Raw genomic sequence first — 23,901 nt, 5'->3', positions numbered from 1 at the left:
AAGTGACATCAATAAGGGATCATAGCTTTCACCTGGATTCACCTGGACAGCCTGTCATGGAAACAGCAGGTGTTCTTAATGTTTTGTACACTCAGTGTAGATATTCACATTTAGATAGAAATATTGTAATTATTCAAAAAGGGGAAGAAGCAAATAAACAACTATATAAAATAATGATATATTACCAGGGTTTCACATAAAGTCTTTCAGTAAGTTATAGCTTTATTCTCTCTGACTTTGGTCGTGATGCATCTCTGCATGGGAAGAATGTCAGCGTTGTTTCCCAACGTAGTTACATGTTTTATTCTCAAAATTATTATTCCTCAAACGCCAACAGATGCACTACATATGATGTCCTCTGCAAAATAAAAGATGACAGCATGAAAAAATATTTAAAATAATTGTCCCTTCTGACATTTTCTGAATCTACAAGTTGGAGAAACAACCACATAAAAATAAAAGCAGTACATTTTGAGAATGATGCTGAATTACGCCATGAATCATTTTAGATCTAAATGTTAATGTCAGCCTTTCCAAAATGGCCAGATAGCTTCAGACCAGTATTTCAGCACAAGCATTGCATTAACGTTTACATAGAAAGAGAAATCTCACATGCTGTACAGAATATATCAAAAGGAAAAAACAAGCAACCCTCCCAAAATGAACACTCCTTTAGGACCCTAACTTCACCTGGGCTCTTTTCCCAAACATCGGCATATCAACTCCAGCATTACACCAAACACAGACATCCATCATTACACACACACATTTGACTAACATTTTAATCCTGCATTTAATTTGCCACGTCATGTTGAGGATATGGAAGTGTCTGGACAGAAACGTGTTAGAGAACAAGAACAGTAACAAACAAATGAACAGTCCATTGGAACTCTATCCAGTTATCTCAGTATGCAGGCGACTAGAACGCTTTTTCCATCTTAAATACGTCCGAATATGGATTAGTCAACGAGAATGAGAAACCTGTTGAAAGAATCTCCCTTTTGATTTTAGAAGGTTTCATTATTTTCCGGATAGATACCTGTTTTCACCTGGTAACAGACCAGACACTGAGGGACAGGAAGGATCATAAGGGTTGGTGGTCTGGGTTAAACTAAGTACCAAGAGAAGAGGGGTGTGTGGGTTAAGACCATTAATTACCCGATGCTTAGGTTCTAGCCTTGGCTGTCAACAGTAAAGCATCTCCTTTGTTACAGCTCAATTCAAAGTGACGTAAACATGATCATGCAGTGCAGCGTTTCTCAAACCCTGTCCTGGGGGGGGTAAGGGGGGGGAGGACCGAGTCACAGATCAGCATGTCTACAAAACCAAAACATCTGCAGTTATAATAGATCAGGTTCAGCAGTGGAGAGTGGGAGGGGCTTGGGTCGGGTGGGTCATGTGACAGGGCAGTTACAGCGTGGGTGGCTTCAGCCCGTACTTCCTGGCTACCTCCGTCTGGGCGTAGGCCGCGTCACACAGCGAGTACAGGTGGGCCATCTCCATCTCTGACTTGGCCAGGTTGATGGCCTTGTTGAACATGTCTATTGCCTTGTCCAGGTTCCCCCTGGGAGTGAGAGACGGATGGTAATAAATTAGTTATTTTTTAACATGTCTTTTATACACTGTGTACAAAACATTAGGAACACCTTTCTAATGATTGAGTTGCACACCCTTTTGCCCTCAGAACAGCCTCAATTTGTCGGGGCGTGGACTCTACAAGGTGTCGAAAGTGTTCCACAGGGATGCTGGCCCCATGTTGACTCCAATGCTTCCCACAGTTGTGTCAAGTTGGCTGGATGTCCTTTGGGTGGTGGACCATTCTTGATACACACGGGACACTGTTGTGCGTGAAAAACCCAGCAGTGTTGCAGTTCTTGACACAAACCGATGCGCCTGGCACCTACTACCATACCCCGTTCAAAGGCACTTCAGTATTTTGTCTTGCCCATTCACCCTCTGAATGGCACACACACACAATCCATGTCTCAATTGTGTCAATGCTTAAAAATCCTTCTTTAACCTGTCTCCTCCCCTTCATCTACACTGACTGAAGTCGATTTAACAAGTGACATCAATAAGGGATCATAGCTTTCACCTGGATTCACCTGGTCAGTCTATATATTATGGAAAGAGCAGGTGTTCCTAAAGTTTTGTCCACCCAGTGTACATTGTATGACATCACATTTGATGTACACTACTGTTCAAAAGTTTGGGGTCACTTAGAAATGTCCTTGTTTTCCATGAAAACATACATGAAATGAGTTTGAATAGGAAATATAGCAAAATGCATAGGAAATGTAGTCATTGACTGGGCTCCCGAGTGGCGCAGTGGTCTAAGGCACTGCATCCCAGTGCTTGAGGCGTCACTACAGACCCCCTGGTTCGATTCCAGGCTGTATCACAACCGGCCGTGATTGGGAGTCCCATAGGGCGGCGCACAATTGGCCCAGCGTCGTCCGGGTTTGGCCGGTGTAGGCCGTCATTGTAAATAAGAATTTGTTCTTAACTGATTTGCCTAGTTAAATAAAGGTCAAATAAAAAATTTAAATAAATTGACAAGGTTAGAAATAATGATTTTTAATAGAAATAATAATTGTGTCCTTCAAACTTTGCTTTCATCAAAGAATCCTCCCTTTGCAGAAATTACAGCCTTGCAGACCTTTGGCATTCTAGTTGTCAATTTGAGATTTCATCCCATGCTTCCTGAAGCACCTCCCACTAGTTGGATTGGCTTGATGGGTACTTCTTACGTACCATACGGTCAAGCTGCTCCCACAACAGCTCAATAGGGTTGAGATCCGGTGACTGTGCTGGCCACTCCATTATAGACAGAATACCAGCTGACTGCTTCTTCCCTAAATAGTTATTGCATAGTTTGGAGCTGTGCTTTGGGTCATTGTAGCTCAGTTGGTAGAGCATGGCGCTTGCAACGCCAGGGTTGTGGGTTGGTTTTCCACGGGGGGCCAGTATGAAAATGTATGCACTCACTGACTGTAAGTCGCTCTGGATAAGAGCGTCTGCTAAATGACTAAAATGTAATTGTCCTGTTGTAGGAGGAAATTGGCTCCAATCAAGCACCGTCCACAGGGTATGGCGTGGCTCTGCAAAATGGAGTGATAGCCTTCCTTCTTCAAGATCCCTTTTACCCTGTACAAATCTCCCACTTTACCACCACCAAAGCATTTCATTTGGTCTGCGTCTCACAAATGTTCTTCTTTGTGATCCGAACACCTCAAACTTCGATTCGTCTGTCCATAACACTTTTTTCCAATCTTCCTCTGTCCAGTGTCTGTGTTCTTTTGCCCATCTTAATCTTTTCTTTTTATTGGCCAGTCTGAGATTTGGCTTTTTCTTTGCAACTCTGCCTAGAAGGTCAGCATCCCGGAGTCGCCTCTTCACTGTTGACGTTGAGACTGGTGTTTTGCGGGTACTATTTAATGAAGCTGCCAGTTGAGGACCTGTGAGGCGTCTGTTTCTCAAACTAGACACACTAATGTATTTGTCCTCTTGCTCAGTTGTGCACCGGGGCCTCCCACTCCTCTTTCTATTCTGGTTAGAGCCAGTTTGCGCTGTTCTGTGAAGGGAGTAGTACACCGTGTTGTACGAGATCTTCAGTTTCTTGGCAATTTCTCGCATGGAATAGCCTTCATTTCTCAGAACAAGAATAGACTGATGAGTTTCAGAAGAAAGTTATTTGTTTCTGGCCATTTTGAGCCTGTAATCAAACCCACAATTGCTGATGCTCCAGATACTCAACTAGTCTCAAGAAGGCCAGTTTTATTGCTTCTTTAATCAGCACAACAGTTTTCAGCTGTGCTAACATAATTGCAAAAGGGTTTTCTAATTATCAATTAGCCTTTTAAAATTATAAACTTGGATTAGCAAACACAACATGCCATTGGAACACAGGACTGATGGTTGCTGATAATGGGCCTCTGTACGCCTATGTAGATATTCCATTAAAAATCAGCCGTTTCCAGCTACAATAGCCATTTACAACATTAACAATGTCTACACTGTATTTCTGATCCATTTGATGTTATTTTAAATGGACAAAAAAAAAGCACTTCTTTCGAAAACAAGGACATTTCTAAGTGACCCCAAACATTTGAACGGTAGTGTGTCGGCAGATAAACCTAAACTTCAGTTATTTTATTTTATTTTAAACCAAACTCCAAAGTGTGTATTAAGTGTTTATTACTGGGCAATATTTAAAAAGTATTCAGCTAACCTTTGAACTTCAATAGTTCCCATGGTTTCGTAGGCAAAGTCACATTTATTGTCGATCTCGATGGCCTTGCTGATGAGGTCCAGGCCCAGGTCCAAGTCCTGCTTCCACTGGAGCTGCAACAACCTGGACACACAGAAACATTACTAGAGATCTACAGGCCTCATCACACAGACCAGGTATACCGTCTAACCTAACGTAGAGGACCCATCACACAGACCAGGTATACCGTCTAACCTAACGTAGAGGACCCACCACACAGACCAGGTATACCCTACTAAACATATAGGCCTCATCACACAGACCAGGTATACCCTACTAAACATATAGGCCTCATCACACAGACCAGGTATACCCTACTAAACATACAGGCCTCATCACACAGACCAGGTATACCCTACTAAACATACAGGCCTCATCACACAGACCAGGTATACCCTACTAAACATACAGGCCTCATCACACAGACCAGGTATACCCTACTAAACATACAGGCCTCATCACACAGACCAGGTATACCCTACTAAACATACAGGCCTCATCACACAGACCAGGTATACCCTACTAAACATACAGGACCCATCACACAGACCAGGTATACCGTCTAACCTAACGTAGAGGACCCACCACACAGACCAGGTATACCCTACTAAACATACAGGCCTCATCACACAGACCAGGTATACCCTACTAAACATACAGGCCTCATCACACAGACCAGGTATACCCTACTAAACATACAGGCCTCATCACACAGACCAGGTATACCCTACTAAACATACAGGCCTCATCACACAGACCAGGTATACCCTACTAAACATACAGGCCTCACCACACAGACCAGGTATACCCTACTAAACATACAGGCCTCATCACACAGACCAGGTATACCGTCTAACCTAACGTAGAGGACCCACCACACAGACCAGGTATACCCTACTAAACATACAGGCCTCATCACACAGACCAGGTATACCCTACTAAACATACAGGCCTCATCACACAGACCAGGTATACCCTACTAAACATACAGGCCTCATCACACAGACCAGGTATACCCTACTAAACATACAGGCCTCATCACACAGACCAGGTATACCCTACTAAACATATAGGCCTCATCACACAGACCAGGTATACCCTACTAAACATACAGGCCTCATCACACAGACCAGGTATACCCTACTAAACATACAGGCCTCATCACACAGACCAAGTATACCCTACTAAACATACAGGCCTCATCACACAGACCAGGTATACCCTACTAAACATATAGGCCTCATCACACAGACCAGGTATACCGTCTAACCTAACGTAGAGGACCCACCACACAGACCAGGTATACCCTACTAAACATACAGGCCTCATCACACAGACCAGGTATACCCTACTAAACATACAGGCCTCATCACACAGACCAGGTATACCGTCTAACCTAACGTAGAGGACCCACCACACAGACCAGGTATACCCTACTAAACATACAGGCCTCATCACACAGACCAGGTATACCCTACTAAACATACAGGCCTCATCACACAGACCAGGTATACCCTACTAAACATACAGGCCTCATCACACAGACCAGGTATACCCTACTAAACATACAGGCCTCACCACACAGACCAGGTATACCCTACTAAACATACAGGCCTCATCACACAGACCAGGTATACCGTCTAACCTAACGTAGAGGACCCACCACACAGACCAGGTATACCCTACTAAACATACAGGCCTCATCACACAGACCAGGTATACCCTACTAAACATACAGGCCTCATCACACAGACCAGGTATACCCTACTAAACATATAGGCCTCATCACACAGACCAGGTATACCCTACTAAACATACAGGCCTCATCACACAGACCAGGTATACCCTACTAAACATACAGGCCTCATCACACAGACCAGGTATACCCTACTAAACATACAGGCCTCATCACACAGACCAGGTATACCCTACTAAACATATAGGCCTCATCACACAGACCAGGTATACCCTACTAAACATACAGGCCTCATCACACAGACCAGGTATACCCTACTAAACATACAGGCCTCATCACACAGACCAGGTATACCCTACTAAACATACAGGCCTCATCACACAGACCAGGTATACCCTACTAAACATATAGGCCTCATCACACAGACCAGGTATACCGTCTACCTAAACGTACAGGACCCACCACACAGACCAGGTATACCCTACTAAACATACAGGCCTCATCACACAGACCAGGTATACCCTACTAAACATACAGGCCTCATCACACAGACCAGGTATACCCTACTAAACATACAGGCCTCACCACACAGACCAGGTATACCCTACTAAACATACAGGCCTCATCACACAGACCAGGTATACCCTACTAAACATACAGGCCTCATCACACAGACCAGGTATACCCTACTAAACATACAGGCCTCATCACACAGACCAGGTATACCCTACTAAACATACAGGCCTCATCACACAGACCAGGTATACCCTACTAAACATACAGGCCTCATCACACAGACCAGGTATACCCTACTAAACATATAGGCCTCATCACACAGACCAGGTATACCCTACTAAACATACAGGCCTCATCACACAGACCAGGTATACCCTACTAAACATACAGGCCTCATCACACAGACCAGGTATACCCTACTAAACATACAGGCCTCATCACACAGACCAGGTATACCCTACTAAACATATAGGCCTCATCACACAGACCAGGTATACCCTACTAAACATACAGGCCTCATCACACAGACCAGGTATACCCTACTAAACATACAGGCCTCATCACACAGACCAGGTATACCCTACTAAACATACAGGCCTCATCACACAGACCAGGTATACCCTACTAAACATACAGGCCTCATCACACAGACCAGGTATACCCTACTAAACATATAGGCTTCATCACACAGACCAGGTATACTCTACTAAACATACAGGCCTCAGCACACAGACCAGGTATACCCTACTAAACATACAGGCCTCATCACACAGACCAGGTATACCCTACTAAACATATAGGCCTCATCACACAGACCAGGTATACCCTACTAAACATACAGGCCTCATCACACAGACCAGGTATACCCTACTAAACATACAGGCCTCATCACACAGACCAGGTATACCCTACTAAACATACAGGCCTCATCACACAGACCAGGTATACCCTACTAAACATATAGGCCTCATCACACAGACCAGGTATACCCTACTAAACATACAGGCCTCATCACACAGACCAGGTATACCCTACTAAACATACAGGCCTCATCACACAGACCAGGTATACCCTACTAAACATACAGGCCTCATCACACAGACCAGGTATACCCTACTAAACATATAGGCCTCATCACACAGACCAGGTATACCCTACTAAACATACAGGCCTCATCACACAGACCAGGTATACCCTACTAAACATATAGGCCTCATCACACAGACCAGGTATACCCTACTAAACATACAGGCCTCATCACACAGACCAGGTATACCCTACTAAACATACAGGCCTCATCACACAGACCAGGTATACCCTACTAAACATATAGGCCTCATCACACAGACCAGGTATACCCTACTAAACATATAGGCCTCATCACACAGACCAGGTATACCGTCTAACCTAACGTAGAGGACCCACCACACAGACCAGGTATACCGTCTAACCTAACGTAGAGGACCCACCACACAGACCAGGTATACCGTCTAACCTAACGTAGAGGACCCACCACACAGACCAGGTATACCGTCTAACCTAACGTAGAGGACCCACCACACAGACCAGGTATACCGTCTAACCTAACGTAGAGGACCCACCACACAGACCAGGTATACCGTCTAACCTAACGTAGAGGACCCACCACACAGACCAGGTATACCGTCTAACCTAACGTAGAGGACCCATCACACAGACCAGGTATACCGTCTAACCTAACGTAGAGGACCCACCACACAGACCAGGTATACCCTACTAAACATACAGGCCTCATCACACAGACCAGGTATACCCTACTAAACATACAGGCCTCATCACACAGACCAGGTATACCCTACTAAACATACAGGCCTCATCACACAGACCAGGTATACCCTACTAAACATACAGGCCTCATCACACAGACCAGGTATACCCTACTAAACATACAGGCCTCATCACACAGACCAGGTATACCCTACTAAACATACAGGCCTCATCACACAGACCAGGTATACCCTACTAAACATACAGGCCTCATCACACAGACCAGGTATACCCTACTAAACATACAGGCCTCATCACACAGACCAGGTATACCCTACTAAACATATAGGCCTCATCACACAGACCAGGTATACCGTCTAACCTAACATAGAGGACCCACCACACAGACCAGGTATACCCTACTAAACATACAGGCCTCATCACACAGACCAGGTATACCCTACTAAACATACAGGCCTCATCACACAGACCAGGTATACCGTCTAACCTAACGTAGAGGACCCACCACACAGACCAGGTATACCCTACTAAACATACAGGCCTCATCACACAGACCAGGTATACCCTACTAAACATACAGGCCTCATCACACAGACCAGGTATACCCTACTAAACATACAGGCCTCATCACACAGACCAGGTATACCCTACTAAACATACAGGCCTCATCACACAGACCAGGTATACCCTACTAAACATATAGGCCTCATCACACAGACCAGGTATACCCTACTAAACATACAGGCCTCATCACACAGACCAGGTATACCCTACTAAACATACAGGCCTCATCACACAGACCAGGTATACCCTACTAAACATACAGGCCTCATCACACAGACCAGGTATACCCTACTAAACATATAGGCCTCATCACACAGACCAGGTATACCCTACTAAACATACAGGCCTCATCACACAGACCAGGTATACCCTACTAAACATACAGGCCTCATCACACAGACCAGGTATACCCTACTAAACATATAGGCCTCATCACACAGACCAGGTATACCCTACTAAACATATAGGCCTCATCACACAGACCAGGTATACCGTCTAACCTAACGTAGAGGACCCACCACACAGACCAGGTATACCGTCTAACCTAACGTAGAGGACCCACCACACAGACCAGGTATACCGTCTAACCTAACGTAGAGGACCCACCACACAGACCAGGTATACCGTCTAACCTAACGTAGAGGACCCACCACACAGACCAGGTATACCGTCTAACCTAACGTAGAGGACCCACCACACAGACCAGGTATACCGTCTAACCTAACGTAGAGGACCCACAACACAGACCAGGTATACCGTCTAACCTAACGTAGAGGACCCACCACACAGACCAGGTATACCGTCTAACCTAACGTAGAGGACCCACCACACAGACCAGGTATACCGTCTAACCTAACGTAGAGGACCCACCACACAGACCAGGTATACCGTCTAACCTAACGTAGAGGACCCACCACACAGACCAGGTATACCGTCTAACCTAACGTAGAGGACCCACCACACAGACCAGGTATACCGTCTAACCTAACGTAGAGGACCCACCACACAGACCAGGTATACCTCTAACCTAAACGTAGAGGACCCATCACACAGACCAGGTATACCGTCTAACCTAACGTAGAGGACCCACCACACAGACCAGGTATACCCTACTAAACATACAGGCCTCATCACACAGACCAGGTATACCGTCTAACCTAACGTAGAGGACCCACCACACAGACCAGGTATACCCTACTAAACATACAGGCCTCATCACACAGACCAGGTATACCCTACTAAACATACAGGCCTCATCACACAGACCAGGTATACCCTACTAAACATACAGGCCTCATCACACAGACCAGGTATACCCTACTAAACATACAGGCCTCACCACACAGACCAGGTATACCCTACTAAACATACAGGCCTCATCACACAGACCAGGTATACCGTCTAACCTAACGTAGAGGACCCACCACACAGACCAGGTATACCCTACTAAACATACAGGCCTCATCACACAGACCAGGTATACCCTACTAAACATACAGGCCTCATCACACAGACCAGGTATACCCTACTAAACATACAGGCCTCATCACACAGACCAGGTATACCCTACTAAACATACAGGCCTCATCACACAGACCAGGTATACCCTACTAAACATATAGGCCTCATCACACAGACCAGGTATACCCTACTAAACATACAGGCCTCATCACACAGACCAGGTATACCCTACTAAACATACAGGCCTCATCACACAGACCAGGTATACCCTACTAAACATACAGGCCTCATCACACAGACCAGGTATACCCTACTAAACATACAGGCCTCATCACACAGACCAGGTATACCCTACTAAACATACAGGCCTCATCACACAGACCAGGTATACCCTACTAAACATATAGGCCTCATCACACAGACCAGGTATACCCTACTAAACATACAGGCCTCATCACACAGACCAGGTATACCCTACTAAACATACAGGCCTCATCACACAGACCAGGTATACCCTACTAAACATACAGGCCTCATCACACAGACCAGGTATACCCTACTAAACATACAGGCCTCATCACACAGACCAGGTATACCCTACTAAACATATAGGCCTCATCACACAGACCAGGTATACCCTACTAAACATACAGGCCTCATCACACAGACCAGGTATACCCTACTAAACATATAGGCCTCATCACACAGACCAGGTATACCCTACTAAACATACAGGCCTCATCACACAGACCAGGTATACCCTACTAAACATACAGGCCTCATCACACAGACCAGGTATACCCTACTAAACATACAGGCCTCATCACACAGACCAGGTATACCCTACTAAACATACAGGCCTCATCACACAGACCAGGTATACCCTACTAAACATACAGGCCTCATCACACAGACCAGGTATACCCTACTAAACATACAGGCCTCATCACACAGACCAGGTATACCCTACTAAACATACAGGCCTCATCACACAGACCAGGTATACCCTACTAAACATACAGGCCTCATCACACAGACCAGGTATACCCTACTAAACATACAGGCCTCATCACACAGACCAGGTATACCCTACTAAACATACAGGCCTCATCACACAGACCAGGTATACCCTACTAAACATACAGGCCTCATCACACAGACCAGGTATACCCTACTAAACATACAGGCCTCATCACACAGACCAGGTATACCCTACTAAACATACAGGCCTCATCACACAGACCAGGTATACCCTACTAAACATACAGGCCTCATCACACAGACCAGGTATACCCTACTAAACATACAGGCCTCATCACACAGACCAGGTATACCCTACTAAACATATAGGCCTCATCACACAGACCAGGTATACCCTACTAAACATACAGGCCTCATCACACAGACCAGGTATACCCTACTAAACATACAGGCCTCATCACACAGACCAGGTATACCCTACTAAACATACAGGCCTCATCACACAGACCAGGTATACCCTACTAAACATACAGGCCTCATCACACAGACCAGGTATACCCTACTAAACATACAGGCCTCATCACACAGACCAGGTATACCCTACTAAACATACAGGCCTCATCACACAGACCAGGTATACCCTACTAAACATACAGGCCTCATCACACAGACCAGGTATACCCTACTAAACATACAGGCCTCATCACACAGACCAGGTATACCCTACTAAACATACAGGCCTCATCACACAGACCAGGTATACCCTACTAAACATACAGGCCTCATCACACAGACCAGGTATACCCTACTAAACATACAGGCCTCATCACACAGACCAGGTATACCCTACTAAACATATAGGCCTCATCACACAGACCAGGTATACCCTACTAAACATACAGGCCTCATCACACAGACCAGGTATACCCTACTAAACATACAGGCCTCATCACACAGACCAGGTATACCCTACTAAACATACAGGCCTCATCACACAGACCAGGTATACCCTACTAAACATACAGGCCTCATCACACAGACCAGGTATACCCTACTAAACATACAGGCCTCATCACACAGACCAGGTATACCCTACTAAACATACAGGCCTCATCACACAGACCAGGTATACCCTACTAAACATACAGGCCTCATCACACAGACCAGGTATACCCTACTAAACATACAGGCCTCATCACACAGACCAGGTATACCCTACTAAACATACAGGCCTCATCACACAGACCAGGTATACCCTACTAAACATACAGGCCTCATCACACAGACCAGGTATACCCTACTAAACATACAGGCCTCATCACACAGACCAGGTATACCCTACTAAACATACAGGCCTCATCACACAGACCAGGTATACCCTACTAAACATATAGGCCTCATCACACAGACCAGGTATACCCTACTAAACATACAGGCCTCATCACACAGACCAGGTATACCCTACTAAACATACAGGCCTCATCACACAGACCAGGTATACCCTACTAAACATACAGGCCTCATCACACAGACCAGGTATACCCTACTAAACATATAGGCCTCATCACACAGACCAGGTATACCCTACTAAACATACAGGCCTCATCACACAGACCAGGTATACCCTACTAAACATACAGGCCTCATCACACAGACCAGGTATACCCTACTAAACATACAGGCCTCATCACACAGACCAGGTATACCCTACTAAACATACAGGCCTCATCACACAGACCAGGTATACCCTACTAAACATATAGGCCTCATCACACAGACCAGGTATACCCTACTAAACATATAGGCCTCATCACACAGACCAGGTATACCGCTACTAAACATACAGGACTCATCACACAGACCAGGTATACCCTACCTAAACGTACAGGCCTCACCACACAGACCAGGTATACCCTACTAAACATATAGGCCTCACCACACAGACCAGGTATACCCTAACCTAAACGTATAGGACCCACCACACAGACCAGGTATACCGTCTAACCTAACGTAGAGGACCCACCACACAGACCAGGTATACCGTCTAACCTAACGTAGAGGACCCACCACACAGACCAGGTATACCGTCTAACCTAACGTAGAGGACCCACCACACAGACCAGGTATACCGTCTAACCTAACGTACAGGACCCACCACACAGACCAGGTATACCCTACTAAACATACAGGCCTCATCACACAGACCAGGTATACCGTCTAACCTAACGTAGAGGACCCATCACACAGACCAGGTATACCGTCTAACCTAACGTAGAGGACCCACCACACAGACCAGGTATACCCTACTAAACATATAACATCATTAACATCCTAGGAATGGACATGGAGGTGACATTACTACACTGATAACCCTGTTAACAGTTAAAGCAGACTAACTCACCCCTTGTGGACGTACAGTACCAGTCAAAAATTCTTTATTTTTACTATTTTCTACATTGTAGAATAATAGTGAAGACATCAAAACTATGAAATAACACATATGGAATCATGTAGTAACCAAAAAAGTATTAAACAAATCAAAATATATTTTATATTTGAGATTCTTCAAATAGCCACCCTTTGCCTTGATGACAGCTTTGCACACTCTTGGCATTATCTCAACCAGCTTCATGAGGTAGTCACCTGGAATGCATTTCAATTAACAGGTGTGCCTTCTGATCTCCGCATGTGTAGTTCCCACCGTAAAGCATGGAGGAGGAGGTGTTATGGTGTGGGGGTGCTTTGCTGGTGACACTGTCTGTGATTTATTTAGAATTCAAGGCACACTTAACCAGCATGGCTACCACAGCATTCTGCAGCGATACGCCATCCCATCTGGTTTGCGCTTAGTGGGACTATCATTTGTTTTTCAACAGGACAATGACCCAACACACCTCCAGGCTGTGTAAGGGCTATTTGACCAAGAAGGAGAGTGATGGAGTGCTGCATCAGATGACCTGGCCTCCACAATCCCCCGACCTCAACCCAATTGAGATGGTTTGGGATGAGTCGGACGGCAGAGTGAAGGAAAAGCAGCCAACAAGTGCTCAGCATATGTGGGAACTCCTTCAAGACTGTTGGAAAAGCATTCCAGGTGAAGCTGGTTGAGAGAATGCCAAGAGTGTGCAAAGCTGTCATCAAGGGTGGCTATTTGAAGAATCTCAAATATAAAATATATTTGTTTAACACTTTTTTTGGTTACTACATGATTCCATATGTGTTATTTCATAGTTGTGATGTCTTCACTATTATTCTATAATGTAGAAAATAGTAAAAAATAAAGAAAAACCCTTGAATGAGTAGGTGTGTCAAAACTTTTGACCGGTGCTGTATGTTGTAACGTTGTCTGGCTAACTCACCCCTTGTGGACGTATGTTGTAGCGTTGTCTGGCTAACTCACCCCTTGTGGACGTATGTTGTAGCGTTGTCTGGCTAACTCACCCCTTGTGGACGTATGTTGTAACGTTGTGAGACTAACTCACCCCTTGTGGACGTATGTTGTAGCGTTGTCTGGCTAACTCACCCCTTGTGGACGTATGTTGTAGCGTTGTCTGACTAACTCACCCCTTGTGGACGTATGTTGTAGCGTTGTCTGGCTAACTCACCCCTTGTGGACGTATGTTGTGGCGTTGTCTGACTAACTCACCCCCTTGTGGACGTATGTTGTAGCGTTGTGAGACTAACTCACCCCCTTGTGGACGTATGTTGTAGCGTTGTCTGGCTAACTCACCCCTTGTGGACGTATGTTGTAGCGTTGTCGGCTAACTCACCCCTTGTGGACGTATGTTGTAGCGTTGTCTGGCTAACTCACCCCTTGTGGACGTATGTTGTAGCGTTGTCTGACTAACTCACCCCTTGTGGACGTATGTTGTAGCGTTGTGAGACTAACTCACCCCTTGTGGACGTATGTTGTAGCGTTGTCTGGCTAACTCACCCCTTGTGGACGTATGTTGTAGCGTTGTCTGGCTAACTCACCCCTTGTGGACGTATGTTGTAGCGTTGTGAGACTAACTCACCCCTTGTGGACGTATGTTGTAGCGTTGTCTGGCTAACTCACCCCTTGTGGACGTATGTTGTAGCGTTGTCTGGCTAACTCACCCCTTGTGGACGTATGTTGTAGCGTTGTCTGGCTAACTCACCCCTTGTGGACGTATGTTGTAGCGTTGTCTGGCTAACTCACCCCTTGTGGACGTATGTTGTAGCGTTGTCTGGCTAACTCACCCCTTGTGGACGTATGTTGTAGCGTTGTCTGGCTAACTCACCCCTTGTGGACGTATGTTGTAGCGTTGTCTGGCTAACTCACCCCTTGTGGACGTATGTTGTAGCGTTGTCAGGCTAACTCACCCCTTGTGGACGTATGTTGTAGCGTTGTCTGGCTAACTCACCCCTTGTGGACGTATGTTGTAGCGTTGTCTGACTAACTCACCCCTTGTGGACGTATGTTGTAGCGTTGTCAGACTAACTCACCCCTTGTGGACGTATGTTGTAGCGTTGTCTGGCTAACTCACCCCTTGTGGACGTATGTTGTAGCGTTGTCTGGCTAACTCACCCCTTGTGGACGTATGTTGTAGCGTTGTAGAGACTAACTCACCCCTTGTGGACGTATGTTGTAGCGTTGTCTGGCTAACTCACCCCTTGTGGACGTATGTTGTAGCGTTGTCTGGCTAACTCACCCCTTGTGGACGTATGTTGTAGCGTTGTGAGACTAACTCACCCCTTGTGGACGTATGTTGTAGCGTTGTCTGGCTAACTCACCCCTTGTGGACGTATGTTGTAGCGTTGTGAGACTAACTCACCCCTTGTGGACGTATGTTGTAGCGTTGTCTGGCTAACTCACCCCTTGTGGACGTATGTTGTAGCGTTGTCTGGCTAACTCACCCCTTGTGGACGTATGTTGTAGCGTTGTCTGGCTAACTCACCCCTTGTGGACGTATGTTGTAGCGTTGTCAGGCTAACTCACCCCTTGTGGACGTATGTTGTAGCGTTGTCTGGCTAACTCACCCCTTGTGGACGTATGTTGTAACGTTGTGAGACTAACTCACCCCTTGTGGACGTATGTTGTAGCGTTGTCTGGCTAACTCACCCCTTGTGGACGTATGTTGTAGCGTTGTCTGGCTAACTCACCCCTTGTGGACGTATGTTGTAGCGTTGTCAGACTAACTCACCCCTTGTGGACGTATGTTGTAGCGTTGTCTGGCTAACTCACCCCTTGTGGACGTATGTTGTAGCGTTGTCTGGCTAACTCACCCCTTGTGGACGTATGTTGTAGCGTTGTCTGGCTAACTCACCCCCTTGTGGACGTATGTTGTAGCGTTGTCTGGCTAACTCACCCCTTGTGGACGTATGTTGTAGCGTTGTCTGGCTAACTCACCCCTTGTGGACGTATGTTGTAGCGTTGTCTGGCTAACTCACCCCTTGTGGACGTATGTTGTAGCGTTGTGAGACTAACTCACCCCTTGTGGACGTATGTTGTAGCGTTGTCTGGCTAACTCACCCCTTGTGGACGTATGTTGTAGCGTTGTCTGGCTAACTCACCCCCCTTGTGGACGTATGTTGTAGCGTTGTCTGGCTAACTCACCCCTTGTGGACGTATGTTGTAGCGTTGTGAGACTAACTCACCCCTTGTGGACGTATGTTGTAGCGTTGTCTGGCTAACTCACCCCTTGTGGACGTATGTTGTAGCGTTGTCAGGCTAACTCACCCCTTGTGGACGTATGTTGTAGCGTTGTCTGGCTAACTCACCCCTTGTGGACGTATGTTGTAGCGTTGTCTGGCTAACTCACCCCTTGTGGACGTATGTTGTAGCGTTGTCGAGACTAACTCACCCCCTTGTGGACGTATGTTGTAGCGTTGTCTGGCTAACTCACCCCTTGTGGACGTATGTTGTAGCGTTGTGAGACTAACTCACCCCTTGTGGACGTATGTTGTAGCGTTGTGAGACTAACTCACCCCTTGTGGACGTATGTTGTAGCGTTGTCTGGCTAACTCACCCCTTGTGGACGTATGTTGTAGCGTTGTCAGAAACTAACTCACCCCTTGTGGACGTATGTTGTAGCGTTGTCTGGCTAACTCACCCCTTGTGGACGTATGTTGTAGCGTTGTCTGGCTAACTCACCCCTTGTGGACGTATGTTGTAGCGTTGTGAGACTAACTCACCCCTTGTGGACGTATGTTGTAGCGTTGTGAGACTAACTCACCCCTTGTGGACGTATGTTGTAGCGTTGTCTGGCTAACTCACCCCTTGTGGACGTATGTTGTGGCGTTGTCAGACTAACTCACCCCTTGTGGACGTATGTTGTAGCGTTGTGAGACTAACTCACCCCTTGTGGACGTATGTTGTAGCGTTGTCTGGCTAACTCACCCCTTGTGGACGTATGTTGTAGCGTTGTGAGACTAACTCACCCCTTGTGGACGTATGTTGTAGCGTTGTCTGGCTAACTCACCCCTTGTGGACGTATGTTGTAGCGTTGTCTGGCTAACTCACCCCTTGTGGACGTATGTTGTAGCGTTGTCTGGCTAACTCACCCCTTGTGGACGTATGTTGTAGCGTTGTCTGGCTAACTCACCCCTTGTGGACGTATGTTGTAGCGTTGTCTGGCTAACTCACCCCTTGTGGACGTATGTTGTAGCGTTGTCTGGCTAACTCACCCCTTGTGGACGTATGTTGTAGCGTTGTCTGGCTAACTCACCCCTTGTGGACGTATGTTGTAACGTTGTCTGGCTAACTCACCCCTTGTGGACGTATGTTGTAGCGTTGTCAGGCTAACTCACCCCTTGTGGACGTATGTTGTAGCGTTGTCAGGCTAACTCACCCCTTGTGGACGTATGTTGTAGCGTTGTCTGGCTAACTCACCCCTTGTGGACGTATGTTGTAGCGTTGTCTGGCTAACTCACCCCTTGTGGACGTATGTTGTAGCGTTGTCAGACTAACTCACCCCTTGTGGACGTATGTTGTAGCGTTGTCTGGCTAACTCACCCCTTGTGGACGTATGTTGTAGCGTTGTCTGGCTAACTCACCCCTTGTGGACGTATGTTGTAGCGTTGTCAGACTAACTCACCCCTTGTGGACGTATGTTGTAGCGTTGTCTGGCTAACTCACCCCTTGTGGACGTATGTTGTAACGTTGTGAGACTAACTCACCCCTTGTGGACGTATGTTGTAGCGTTGTCTGGCTAACTCACCCCTTGTGGACGTATGTTGTAGCGTTGTCTGGCTAACTCACCCCTTGTGGACGTATGTTGTAGCGTTGTCTGGCTAACTCACCCCTTGTGGACGTATGTTGTAGCGTTGTCTGGCTAACTCACCCCTTGTGGACGTATGTTGTAGCGTTGTCTGGCTAACTCACCCCTTGTGGACGTATGTTGTAGCGTTGTCTGGCTAACTCACCCCTTGTGGACGTATGTTGTAGCGTTGTCGGACTAACTCACCCCTTGTGGACGTATGTTGTAGCGTTGTCTGGCTAACTCACCCCTTGTGGACGTATGTTGTAGCGTTGTGAGACTAACTCACCCCTTGTGGACGTATGTTGTAGCGTTGTCTGGCTAACTCACCCCCTTGTGGACGTATGTTGTAGCGTTGTCTGGCTAACTCACCCCTTGTGGACGTATGTTGTAGCGTTGTCTGGCTAACTCACCCCTTGTGGACGTATGTTGTAGCGTTGTCTGGCTAACTCACCCCTTGTGGACGTATGTTGTAGCGTTGTCTGGCTAACTCACCCCCTTGTGGACGTATGTTGTAGCGTTGTCTGGCTAACTCACCCCTTGTGGACGTATGTTGTAGCGTTGTCTGGCTAACTCACCCCTTGTGGACGTATGTTGTAGCGTTGTGAGACTAACTCACCCCTTGTGGACGTATGTTGTAGCGTTGTCTGGCTAACTCACCCCTTGTGGACGTATGTTGTAGCGTTGTCTGGCTAACTCACCCCTTGTGGACGTATGTTGTAGCGTTGTCTGACTAACTCACCCCTTGTGGACGTATGTTGTAGCGTTGTCAGGCTAACTCACCCCTTGTGGACGTATGTTGTAGCGTTGTCTGGCTAACTCACCCCTTGTGGACGTATGTTGTAGCGTTGTCTGGCTAACTCACCCCTTGTGGACGTATGTTGTAGCGTTGTCGAGACTAACTCACCCCTTGTGGACGTATGTTGTAGCGTTGTCTGGCTAACTCACCCCTTGTGGACGTATGTTGTAACGTTGTCAGACTAACTCACCCCTTGTGGACGTATGTTGTAGCGTTGTGAGACTAACTCACCCCTTGTGGACGTATGTTGTAGCGTTGTCTGGCTAACTCACCCCTTGTGGACGTATGTTGTAACGTTGTCTGGCTAACTCACCCCTTGTGGACGTATGTTGTAGCGTTGTCTGGCTAACTCACCCCTTGTGGACGTATGTTGTAGCGTTGTCTGGCTAACTCACCCCTTGTGGACGTATGTTGTAGCGTTGTGAGACTAACTCACCCCTTGTGGACGTATGTTGTAGCGTTGTCTGGCTAACTCACCCCTTGTGGACGTATGTTGTAGCGTTGTGAGACTAACTCACCCCTTGTGGACGTATGTTGTAGCGTTGTGAGACTAACTCACCCCTTGTGGACGTATGTTGTAGCGTTGTCTGGCTAACTCACCCCTTGTGGACGTATGTTGTAGCGTTGTGAGACTAACTCACCCCTTGTGGACGTATGTTGTAGCGTTGTCTGGCTAACTCACCCCTTGTGGACGTATGTTGTAGCGTTGTCTGGCTAACTCACCCCTTGTGGACGTATGTTGTAGCGTTGTGAGACTAACTCACCCCTTGTGGACGTATGTTGTAGCGTTGTGAGACTAACTCACCCCTTGTGGACGTATGTTGTAGCGTTGTCTGGCTAACTCACCCCCTTGTGGACGTATGTTGTAGCGTTGTCAGGCTAACTCACCCCTTGTGGACGTATGTTGTAGCGTTGTGAGACTAACTCACCCCCTTGTGGACGTATGTTGTAGCGTTGTCTGGCTAACTCACCCCTTGTGGACGTATGTTGTAGCGTTGTGAGACTAACTCACCCCTTGTGGACGTATGTTGTAGCGTTGTCTGGCTAACTCACCCCTTGTGGACGTATGTTGTAGCGTTGTCTGGCTAACTCACCCCTTGTGGACGTATGTTGTAGCGTTGTCTGGCTAACTCACCCCTTGTGGACGTATGTTGTAGCGTTGTCTGGCTAACTCACCCCTTGTGGACGTATGTTGTAGCGTTGTCTGGCTAACTCACCCCTTGTGGACGTATGTTGTAGCGTTGTAGAGACTAACTCACCCCTTGTGGACGTATGTTGTAGCGTTGTCTGGCTAACTCACCCCTTGTGGACGTATGTTGTAGCGTTGTCTGGCTAACTCACCCCTTGTGGACGTATGTTGTAACGTTGTCTGGCTAACTCACCCCTTGTGGACGTATGTTGTAGCGTTGTCAGACTAACTCACCCCTTGTGGACGTATGTTGTAGCGTTGTCTGGCTAACTCACCCATTGTGGACGTATGTTGTAGCGTTGTCTGGCTAACTCACCCCTTGTGGACGTATGTTGTAGCGTTGTCAGACTAACTCACCCCTTGTGGACGTATGTTGTAGCGTTGTCTGGCTAACTCACCCCTTGTGGACGTATGTTGTAGCGTTGTGAGACTAACTCACCCCTTGTGGACGTATGTTGTAGCGTTGTCTGGCTAACTCACCCCTTGTGGACGTATGTTGTAGCGTTGTCTGGCTAACTCACCCCTTGTGGACGTATGTTGTAGCGTTGTCTGGCTAACTCACCCCTTGTGGACGTATGTTGTAGCGTTGTCTGGCTAACTCACCCCTTGTGGACGTATGTTGTAGCGTTGTCTGGCTAACTCACCCCCTTGTGGGACGTATGTTGTAGCGTTGTCAGACTAACTCACCCCTTGTGGACGTATGTTGTAGCGTTGTGAGACTAACTCACCCCTTGTGGACGTATGTTGTAGCGTTGTCTGAGCTAACTCACCCCTTGTGGACGTATGTTGTAGCGTTGTCGAGACTAACTCACCCCTTGTGGACGTATGTTGTAGCGTTGTCTGGCTAACTCACCCCTTGTGGACGTATGTTGTAAGCGTTGTCTGGCTAACTCACCCCTTGTGGACGTATGTTGTAGCGTTGTGTGGCTAACTCACCCCTTGTGGACGTATGTTGTAAGCGTTGTCTGACTAACTCACCCCTTGTGGACGTATGTTGTAGCGTTGTCTGGCTAACTCACCCCTTGTGGACGTATGTTGTAGCGTTGTCTGGCTAACTCACCCCTTGTGGACGTATGTTGTAGCGTTGTCTGAGACTAACTCACCCCTTGTGGACGTATGTTGTAACGTTGTCGAGACTAACTCACCCCTTGTGGACGTATGTTGTAGCGTTGTCTGGCTAACTCACCCCTTGTGGACGTATGTTGTAGCGTTGTGAGCTAACTCACCCCTTGTGGACGTATGTTGTAGCGTTGTCTGGCTAACTCACCCCTTGTGGGACGTATGTTGTAGCGTTGTCTGGCTAACTCACCCCTTGTGGACGTATGTTGTAGCGTTGTCAGACTAACTCACCCCTTGTGGACGTATGTTGTAGCGTTGTCTGGCTAACTCACCCCTTGTGGACGTATGTTGTAGCGTTGTCTGGCTAACTCACCCCTTGTGGACGTATGTTGTAGCGTTGTCTGGCTAACTCACCCCTTGTGGACGTATGTTGTAGCGTTGTCTGGACTAACTCACCCCTTGTGGACGTATGTTGTAGCATTGTCTGGCTAACTCACCCCTTGTGGACGTATGTTGTAGCGTTGTCTGGCTAACTCACCCCTTGTGGACGTATGTTGTAGCGTTGTGAGACTAACTCACCCCTTGTGGACGTATGTTGTAGCGTTGTGAGACTAACTCACCCCTTGTGGACGTATGTTGTAGCGTTGTCTGGCTAACTCACCCCTTGTGGACGTATGTTGTAGCGTTGTCTGGCTAACTCACCCCTTGTGGACGTATGTTGTAGCGTTGTCTGGCTAACTCACCCCTTGTGGACGTATGTTGTAGCGTTGTCTGGCTAACTCACCCCTTGTGGACGTATGTTGTAGCGTTGTCTGGCTAACTCACCCCTTGTGGACGTATGTTGTAGCGTTGTCAGGACTAACTCACCCCCTTGTGGACGTATGTTGTAGCGTTGTCTGACTAACTCACCCCTTGTGGACGTATGTTGTAGCGTTGTGAGACTAACTCACCCCTTGTGGACGTATGTTGTAGCGTTGTCTGGCTAACTCACCCCTTGTGGACGTATGTTGTAGCGTTGTCTGGCTAACTCACCCCTTGTGGACGTATGTTGTAGCGTTGTCTGGCTAACTCACCCCTTGTGGACGTATGTTGTAGCGTTGTCTGGACTAACTCACCCCTTGTGGACGTATGTTGTAGCGTTGTCTGGCTAACTCACCCCTTGTGGACGTATGTTGTAGCGTTGTCTGGCTAACTCACCCCTTGTGGACGTATGTTGTAGCGTTGTCTGGCTAACTCACCCCTTGTGGACGTATGTTGTGGCGTTGTCTGGCTAACTCACCCCTTGTGGACGTATGTTGTAGCGTTGTCTGGCTAACTCACCCCTTGTGGACGTATGTTGTAGCGTTGTCTGGCTAACTCACCCCTTGTGGACGTATGTTGTAGCGTTGTCTGGCTAACTCACCCCTTGTGGACGTATGTTGTAGCGTTGTCTGGCTAACTCACCCCTTGTGGACGTATGTTGTAGCGTTGTGAGACTAACTCACCCCTTGTGGACGTATGTTGTAGCGTTGTCTGGCTAACTCACCCCTTGTGGACGTATGTTGTAGCGTTGTGAGACTAACTCACCCCTTGTGGACGTATGTTGTAACGTTGTCAGACTAACTCACCCCTTGTGGACGTATGTTGTGGCGTTGTCTGGCTAACTCACCCCTTGTGGACGTATGTTGTAACGTTGTCTGGCTAACTCACCCCTTGTGGACGTATGTTGTAACGTTGTCTGGCTAACTCACCCCTTGTGGACGTATGTTGTAGCGTTGTCTGGCTAACTCACCCCTTGTGGACGTATGTTGTAGCGTTGTGAGACTAACTCACCCCTTGTGGACGTATGTTGTAGCGTTGTCTGGCTCCAGGTCAATGCACTTGTTGTACATCTGATCTGCCTTGCCAAACTGCTGCTGGTCAGTCAACGCCTGAATAACAGACACACAGGAGAAATATTTCAGGGTGATTCACATACTAGAGTTAGTTTTGAGACAACCAGTCATACTCCAGGCGAGACGTCAGGTTACGATAGTGTGCAGGACAGGCGAGACTTGCAGTACGTGTGTGAGACGTGATGTTTACCTGAGCGTACAGAGCGTATCCCTCGGCACACTTAGGGAATCTCCTGATGACGTCCTCAAAGCCGTCCATGGCCGTCTGCACCTGGGACTGGCTGTTGCCAGTGTACGCCTGTCTGTACTGGGGGGGAGGACACACAGACTAGCTGGTTAAACTATAATCACATTTAGTATGCTCCATACTTCACCAACCTTAGAGAGCTATGCTCCATACTGCACCAACCTTAGAGAGCTATGCTCCATACTGCACCAACTTAGAGAGCTATGCTCCATACTGCACCAACCTTAGAGAGCTATGCTCCATACTGCACCAACCTTA

The 23,901-nt window shown here is 47.2% G+C and overlaps 1 protein-coding gene across 1 annotated transcript in view; it reads right to left on the bottom strand.

Moving 5' to 3' along the window:
* Positions 1-202: 202 nt before the first annotated feature.
* Positions 203-23,901, bottom strand: part of LOC121534200 (mitochondrial import receptor subunit TOM70) — a 59,243-nt gene continuing 35,544 nt past the window's right edge. The window contains exons 9-12 of the mRNA XM_041840761.2: positions 23,587-23,703; positions 23,335-23,432; positions 4,232-4,354; positions 203-1,564 (exon numbers count right to left, since the gene is read on the bottom strand). Coding sequence (XP_041696695.1) covers positions 1,411-1,564; positions 4,232-4,354; positions 23,335-23,432; positions 23,587-23,703 — 492 coding nt within the window. The 3' untranslated portion in view covers positions 203-1,410. The remainder of the gene's footprint in view (positions 1,565-4,231; positions 4,355-23,334; positions 23,433-23,586; positions 23,704-23,901) is intronic.

Source organism: Coregonus clupeaformis, unplaced genomic scaffold (assembly GCF_020615455.1).
Source record: "Coregonus clupeaformis isolate EN_2021a unplaced genomic scaffold, ASM2061545v1 scaf0295, whole genome shotgun sequence".
NCBI lineage: Eukaryota > Metazoa > Chordata > Actinopteri > Salmoniformes > Salmonidae > Coregonus > Coregonus clupeaformis.
The sequence above is the reverse complement of the archived record's forward strand: the minus strand, read 5'-3'. Positions and strand labels throughout refer to the sequence as shown.